General features: G+C 43.5%; 2 protein-coding genes across 2 annotated transcripts in view; one reads left to right on the top strand and one right to left on the bottom strand.

Moving 5' to 3' along the window:
- Positions 1–1,831: 1,831 nt before the first annotated feature.
- Positions 1,832–2,896, top strand: LOC123157995 (ELMO domain-containing protein C-like). Its single transcript, XM_044576149.1, has 5 exons — positions 1,832–1,966; positions 2,250–2,370; positions 2,437–2,499; positions 2,592–2,686; positions 2,762–2,896. The coding sequence occupies exons 1-5, from the start codon at positions 1,832–1,834 to the stop codon at positions 2,858–2,860; spliced, it is 513 nt and encodes a 170-aa protein (XP_044432084.1). The 3' UTR covers positions 2,861–2,896.
- Positions 2,897–3,787: 891 nt separating this feature from the next.
- Positions 3,788–7,768, bottom strand: part of LOC123157994 (uncharacterized) — a 6,908-nt gene continuing 2,927 nt past the window's right edge. Inside the window, exons 3-11 of the mRNA XM_044576148.1 lie at positions 5,249–5,356; positions 5,121–5,162; positions 4,943–5,038; positions 4,747–4,857; positions 4,473–4,586; positions 4,328–4,360; positions 4,187–4,237; positions 4,040–4,117; positions 3,788–3,957 (exon numbers count right to left, since the gene is read on the bottom strand). Of these exons, the coding sequence (XP_044432083.1) occupies positions 3,952–3,957; positions 4,040–4,117; positions 4,187–4,237; positions 4,328–4,360; positions 4,473–4,586; positions 4,747–4,857; positions 4,943–5,038; positions 5,121–5,162; positions 5,249–5,356 (639 nt within the window). The 3' untranslated portion in view covers positions 3,788–3,951. The remainder of the gene's footprint in view (positions 3,958–4,039; positions 4,118–4,186; positions 4,238–4,327; positions 4,361–4,472; positions 4,587–4,746; positions 4,858–4,942; positions 5,039–5,120; positions 5,163–5,248; positions 5,357–7,768) is intronic.

Here is a 7,768-nt window from a genome sequence, read left to right as displayed (position 1 = left end):
CGAATAGTTGAACCTCCATCAACCTCCGTACCAAGTACATCCAGGATCCATCGCTCGCCAACTAACGATCGCCTAAACTAGATATTTAAGGGTACCGATTGTAATACTGTGCCCACATAATCCTCCTTACGTTATACAATATTATATAGGGCCAGTTTTTTTGGGAAATTCTCCCAGAATTAACCCCCTCCCCAGCTTCTCCCAGAATTGCCACTTAATATTTTTTTACAATTCCTAGCTAATTAGACCTTAACTAGCTAGGAATTGTAAAAAAATATTAAGTGGCAATTCTGGGAGAAGCTGGGGAGGGGGACAATTCTGGGAGAATTGCCCAAAAGAACTGGCCCATAGGGTGGGATACTGCATGGCTAGAGGCGTCTCCCCTAACCACATATCTTCCCAAAATCTAGTTGTCGTTCCATTACCAACGAAGAATTTGTCCCTATGGAAGAACAAATCTTTCGTTCTCATAAGCCCTTTCCAGAAAGGCGAATCCTTAGGTCGTCACTTGGGTAAGAGTTTTATAGTGCAAGTATTTTTTGCATAATATATATGCCCACATACCCTCTGTCTCAACTGATAGTCTATACAACCATTTACTCATGAGGCATTTATTTTTAATTACCAGGTTCTCAATACTGAGACCTCCCTGGTCTTTAGGCCGGCAGATGACATCCCATCTGTCCAGTCGATATTTCTTTTTAGCCTCATCTGACTGCCAAAAAAACCGGGACTGAAAAAAGTCTAATCTCTTCTGTACCCCTTTGGGTACTTCGAAGAAAGATAACAGGCACACCGGCATACTAATTAATACTGAATTAATAAGTACTAACCGACCTCCATACGACATTAGCTTGCCCTTCCAGCAGCTAAGCTTTTTCTCAATTCGATCTTTGATGCATTTGCATTCTTTATTCGAAAGTTTGCGATGACGAATCGGTATGCCCGAGTAACTAAATGGCATAGAACCTAATTCAGATCCAAACAATTGTCTATATGCATCTTGTTCCTCTTTAGCCCTACCAAAGCAAAACAATTTGCTCTCGCGAAAATTATTTTTTAGTCCCGACAATTGTTCAAAAAGACATAGCACTAGTTTCATATTCTGGGCCTTTGCAATGTCGTGTTCCATGAAAAGGATAGTGTCATCGGCATACTGCAGGAGGGATACTCCCCCATCAACTAGATGTGGGACAAGTCCACCAACTTGGTCGTTCTCCTTGGCCCTACCAATTAGAATGGTTAACATATCGGCAACTATATTAAACAGGAGAGGAGACATCGAATCCCCTTGTCTCAAGCCCTTATGAGTCTGAAAATAATGGTCGATATCATTGTTAACCTTTTATTCCGACACTACCTTTTTGGACAAGAGAACCCACCTGGTTCTGCCATGTCTCATTAAAACCCTTTATACACATTGCCTGCAGAAGGAAAGGCCACTTAACTTTATCATAAGCCTTCTCGAAATCCACTTTGAATATAACCCCGTCTAGTTTCTTCGAATGGATTTCATGTAGAGTTTCATGTAGGACAACGACCCCTTCTAGGATATGTCTTCCCGGCATGAAAGCCATCTGACTCGGTTGCACCACCGAATGGGCGATCCGTGTCAGTCTATTAGTACCCACTTACGTGAATATTTTGAAACTCACATTGAGAAGATAAATCATCCTGAACTGCTCCATGCGAACCGCTTTTTATTTCTTTGGCAAGAAGAGACGGCAAGGGCGCAGATCCACCACTCCGATCAGATCCCTTCCATTACCTTCCCTCCTTTGGGAGAGGGAGAGAAGGTGAGGGGGAGGAGGAGGCCGCCGGCGGTGTTGCCATGGCCGGACAGGGCTCCTCCCGCCTGCCCGCGACGGGAGGTGGCGGGGGCGGCGGCGGCGGAGAAGGGATGGAGCGGCGGCGAACGAGGGCAGACGTGAGAGTGGTTCTCGCTCGAGGGCAGGAGCTGTCGCTCGTAAGTTCGGGCGATAGGTTTAGGTTTTTTGTCGCTGGTTCATAGGTCTTTTTTCGTTGGTTAACTATCGTAGGTCTTTTTTCGTTGGTACGTGCATGGTGCGGGTTGGGGTCTCAGCATGAGGTTTTTTCGGTTTGTGGTGGCTAAGTCAGAGGTGGGAAGAGGTACCAAATAAAACCATGGAAGGTGGGACTAAAAAAAACCTGGAAGCGAGACTACCAACTGCTCCATTAGGAGTAGAGATGATGAATATTGACCACCCTCCACTGATTTATCTGCGCAGGCGTCATTTCAGAGGTTACTACAGAAACAAAGTGGCAATCGCGCCACTTGGGAGTACCCGTTTGCAGTTGCCGGTGTAAATATCACATTCATGATCATGCAGATGCTGGATCTCCAGTCCAGTAAGCTCGTACCGAAACATGCAAATTATTCAGTTTGTAAACTGTAATTTTACTAATTTATGGCAGTGAAATCAATTGCAGCTAAACCGAGAACGTTCGTCAAAGCTGTTTTTGTCCAAATGCTTTCAGGTAGGACCAGTGCAATATACATATACCTTTTGTACCGTTTGTTTGTTCAAATAATTTTCAACAAATTCTCATTGCTTCCTGTTTTGTCCCAGAGGATGAATGGGCATTTGATCTGCTCTACTGTGTTGCTTTCCTTGTGATGGACAAGCAGTGGGTAGAGAAGAACGCTTCTTACATGGACTTCAATGTACGTCTCATCCTTTCTACCCACAAATCTTCAGATTGCATGTTTGATCGATTTTATGACTGATGTAATTACCAGGAGATACTGAAGTCAACTCGAGCGCAGCTGGAGAAGGAGCTTCTGCTGGAGGATGTGCTGAGGATTGAAGATATGCCATCATACAGACTGCTTTGCTAGCGGTCATATCAGTTGGAAACGATGACTGAGCTCATGATGCGTGTGCATAGACCCCTTTCTTTCCTTGGTCAGAGGATATAAAGAGACACGTTTTGTAAGTGACTAATGTCGTTTTAGGCAATGCATAATCCGTAAGCATCTTTTCTGAAAAGAAACACATACTATCACGAAAGTACCATGCTGAGCTCGAGCTCAAATGAAGATACAGTAAAAAAAAAGGTCAGCCCGGTGCATATAACTCCCGTTTGCACAGGGTCCGGGGAAGGGTCCGATCACTTTGGGTCTATTGTACACAGTCTTTCCATGCATTTTTGCAAGAGGCTGTTTTCAGGATTCAAATCCATGGCCTCATGGTCACAAGGCAACAGCTTTACTGCTGCACCAAGGCTCCCCTTCAGCTTCGATAAACAGTAAAACCAAAAAAAAATCTATAATTATTTATGGTAGACTTTGAAAAATGTTCTAAGTGCTTGCAAAGTTTCATCATGAGATCACATTCGTGAAAGGCGTGGTAAAAAACAAAATCAGTGCTCCAAAATGCTTTTGATAGTAGCATTTCGGAGCATCGATTTTTCTTTTGTCAAGCCTTCCATGAATGTGATCTCATAATGAAAATTTGCAAGCACTTACAAGTTTTGTCAAAGTTTTCCGCACAAAAAATCAGAATTTTTTGATTTTAGTGCTCATCCAAGCTCATTTGAGCTCGAGCTCAGATACTCCGCGTCATACTGTCATCTCTTTACTGCATACCCTTCGACACCATAGTGTCAAAAATTTAAACAAGATAAACATCATACTATCATCTTTTTACTGCATACCCTATGGCACCATAGTGTCAAAAACTTAAACAAGGTAAATGATGATGCGTTCCATAACTATTATAGACCTAATACAGTAATCATAGAAAAGTTTGCAAACATTTTTGTAACCATGATAGCATATTAATTTACCACAGCAACAACAGCACCAGTCTAACATCAATATATGCAATACAACGGATACATCATTAATTTGCAAGTGAGCGAGCAACGGACAAGATTTCACAAGGAACAGTTGTCTACATCTGTCAGTGTCTTGGGTTCCGAGACATGTCAATTCTGCAAAATGATATGCAAATCTTTTATACCAACAGACAATTACTGGACATTTAGATAGTGTATAAAACACACATATGCATACTTGTGGACCCAAGCCAATGTGTTTAGCAATCTCCATCTTCCTCATAATATATTGGTGCCACATCTTGGGTTTATGAAGCTGAAAATGAACTGAAAATGAGTTACAATCTTCAAGAATAAGTAAGAATTGCCCAATGCATCTGCATACCTTATTCCAAACCGCCGATGTAATCAACCGCCAAGCTACATCCTCTGTAGCCTGAAAAAACATCAGTTTTTGTGTCATTGATGTGATTAAGAAATGTTGCATTACCACTGCAAATACATGGCCACTATACATCAAACTTACATCATCAGGGATGTCTTCCACGCAGGTATCAAACTAAACAAGAAATAAAGCAGATGCAAGGTATTATCAGAGAAATGCACGGTCAATAATCAGAAATCAGAGGATCAAGGCATAAATTGCATAAAAGCTGGATACAATAACTTACATTTGATTCCAAATCAGAAAGAGTACTATGATCCAGTGCGAATTGCATTCTCTTTCTATATCGAGGGAATATATTCCTTCGACAGACATCTACCAAACCAGCTCTAAAATCGATCTGAGCCATGTTCAAGAAAGGAAACATACATCACCAAGCATATACAGCAGGCACAAACACAAACAGACACTATTATTGTTTATTCCTAAATATGACCAAGGTTTGGTTCCATGAGTACATAACAAATGGCGATTCCATGGCATATGTTTACAATGCTAACCTTCTTATCAGTGGCACCCATTTTCTTAGTAGCAAACTTCCAAATCTCAAAAAAGAGACGATCAATGTCTTCACGTTGCCAATAATCAAACATCAGATTCCACACATTCTCCTGAACCAAAGGAATGTTACGCTCTCAAATAAAGCAAAGAGCGGTGTGATCACAGCAATCAAAAAATATTGACGAGAAACTGTACCTCATAGGCCATTAAAGTTAACTTATAGCTCATGCGTGGAAAGCCTGCCGCAATCTTCGCTGCTTGGCAGAATCCTCTATCATCCATCTCCTTCCACTAAAGAGCAAAGAAGTTATCATGGTATTATACCTACTATGTTTGTACCTTTACTCCGCTGTTTTCTTCAGGGAATACTTACCTTGGAAGATGCTCGTTCATATTCCATATAACGTTTAAGCCACTGTCCCAAAGGATAAAGGTTATAAGCATCCCCAAAAAAGCATGAGATTAGCATATTGTAACATAGCTTCGCCTGCTGATACAGACCTTGATTTTCTTTGATATTTCTTCAAAGAGCTTTACATACTCTTCATCAATTTCATAGCTAGTAAAAAATGAGCGGTATGTTTCCCAATCACAGAACCTTCTACCATCCTGCAACCCAAAGGAAAAAAGGAATAGATGAAATACACAACTACACTGGAAATTCAGAGAATGGTTTTGATGCTGTTTAAGGTACGGTGAAATGTCCATCTGTCACATAGGTGGTAAAATAAGTTACCAGAATCGCAATGGTTCTGAAAATTTAAGGAATAAGACATAAACTTGGACATCAGGGAAGATGGCGAGTGTTTAAAGTATTACTACTACATCTAGCCAAAATGTCTTGGTTTATACTTTCACATTCATAGTCTCCAGGATTCAAATTCGTCATTAGTTTCTACACAAATGCATTTTCAGAAATACCAAAGTTTAATGTAATGAAAGCAAATACCATCGTGACACTTTTATATGATCAAAGCAAATGCATAGAAAGGTAATGCAAATTATATTTTACAGAATATGACCACCATCCAAGAATTTGCAACTTGGACAAAAAAAAACATTAGATTGAATAGGACTTGAACACCTACAAGAATCTAGAATTTTCAACCAGATATTTCTTGGATTCAAATCCACCGATTTTTTATTGAAGTGTTAGCTTGACATCTTGTCAGGCCTGACACAATGGAACGGCACAAATATACTAAAATGATATGTTGCACCATCAGTAAAATTTTGAGTTTCTACCATAAAGAAGATTACTGTATGAAGTTAGTTGAACATGAAGGTTTGGCTCAATCGCACTCAGAGAAATATTTCAATAACACCTCCAAAGAAGGCAGGTTCGGCTCCATGAAAACCGTTATGGTTCTCAGCCGCAACACCATGTCATACGTTTTTCTATAATTTCAGTCGTAACTCGTAACACAAGGGAAACACTAGAACAATTGTTAAATCACACTTACTCAAAATGAAATGCGACAACTGGGACGCCCATGCATATTCCATCCATATAGTCAGAGGACAATCTTTTGTTTCTCATTAGATTGTGCATGCTTCTCAAGTGAATCTGTGTCATGTGGTTTGATTTTGATTTCATGTTTTTGGAAGTCATTATAGTTCATGAAATGGCATGTGGGATTACTGTTGGATGAGATCTTTTGCCTAGTAGCCACATACCAGCTGCGCTCAATATACAGGATTACTGTTGGATGAGATCTTTTGCTTTGATGAATATAGACCTAGTGAAAAGGACTCTAAGCCTTCACACAAACAAGCAAAGTAAAAGCAAGACGAGGAAGTGGAGCTATCGTAGAAGCAGTAGCTTAGATTATAAAAAATGATAAAACCAGACGCCTATTTGCAAAAGTTATGCCTATGATCTAAGTAATTTGGTCCAAAATATCTTAACTCAACACATTGACCAATGTTGACTGTAAGAGAAATATCCTAGTTACAAAAAATTAATCTGCATTAAACATGCTGATCACAATGGTCATTGCATCATGATTTACAATGGTAACCAACAACTTAACGATATACCGAAAAAGGCTTGCGCCCCGCTATATTAATATAGCAACCACCCGATACAGCCAGAAGTTCGATGCTGGGGCAAACCGCACAATCAAGCCCAAAAGAAAAACAAGAGAAAAGCAAGAGAAAGAAATGCCGGCAGCACCGGATGAACGAAAGCTGAAGCATCCCGCAACCGCTGCGCCCACCGGAAAACATCCACCACGCTCCAATGCCATCGAGTCGCCGCGAACCAAGCAACACCTTCAAGAAGGACTGCGACGACGACGACGCTGCTGCCCGGACGAATCCTAGGATCTCTCCCGGTACACGGAGGGAAGCGGGCGAGAGGTACTCCCGACGCCCTTCAAGAAGGTTGATGGCGCCCGCAGGCGTCACCGCATCGGTACCGGGCGGACCCGAGAGGGATTTCGCCCTACCCCTCATACCCACAACCCAGGACCAACCGGCGGCTCCACCACGCCAACCGCCCACCAACCTGCGCCACCACAGTCACGAGGACACCACGGTCGTCTCTCCACCGCAGACGCTGCGAGGCCGACCGAACCAAACGAGACCACCGCCGATAGGGACCAGGAGCACCACAGCCACGTGGGAGGGGACAACCTCCACTGGCACAAGCCGTAGCAGACCGGACGCAGGCGCGGGAGCACGCCGGACACCCTGCCCAGCCGGGCCCAGATCGGGCCCGTTAAGCTCCTGCTGCCGCGCTGCAGCCGACGCAGCGCAGAGTCGCCGATCCCAATGACCGCATCCCGCCAGCCCAGCCAGAGGAGACCCGCCGGAGGCCAGCCCAACCCGCCCTGACCCAAATCTGGGCCTGCAGGGCTCCGCCGGCCAACCCCCGCCGCCAGCCGCCAAAGGGCCGCGCCGCCGCCGAATCTGGGCCCGATCTACAGCGGAGCACCGCCCGCCGAGGCGCACCATCGTCGGAAACCGCCGCCCGAGCCGGGGAACCGCGAGGGGGAGAGGAAGAGGGCCGCCGCCACC

This window comes from Triticum aestivum, chromosome 7B, assembly GCF_018294505.1.
Source record: "Triticum aestivum cultivar Chinese Spring chromosome 7B, IWGSC CS RefSeq v2.1, whole genome shotgun sequence".
Lineage (NCBI taxonomy): Eukaryota > Viridiplantae > Streptophyta > Magnoliopsida > Poales > Poaceae > Triticum > Triticum aestivum.
This window is presented reverse-complemented; position numbering and strand designations above follow the sequence as displayed.

What these genes read in the sequence shown, in the direction of transcription:
- LOC123157995 (XM_044576149.1), top strand. Translation starts at nt 1,832, where the DNA reads ATGGCCGGACAGGGCTCCTCCCGCCTGCCCGCGACGGGAGGTGGCGGG. An exon ending in GAGGGCAGGAGCTGTCGCTC is followed by an intron (nt 1,967 to 2,249) that starts GTAAGTTCGGGC and finishes TTATCTGCGCAG; the next exon opens with GCGTCATTTCAGAGGTTACT. An exon ending in CTTCTTACATGGACTTCAAT is followed by an intron (nt 2,687 to 2,761) that starts GTACGTCTCATC and finishes TGTAATTACCAG; the next exon opens with GAGATACTGAAGTCAACTCG.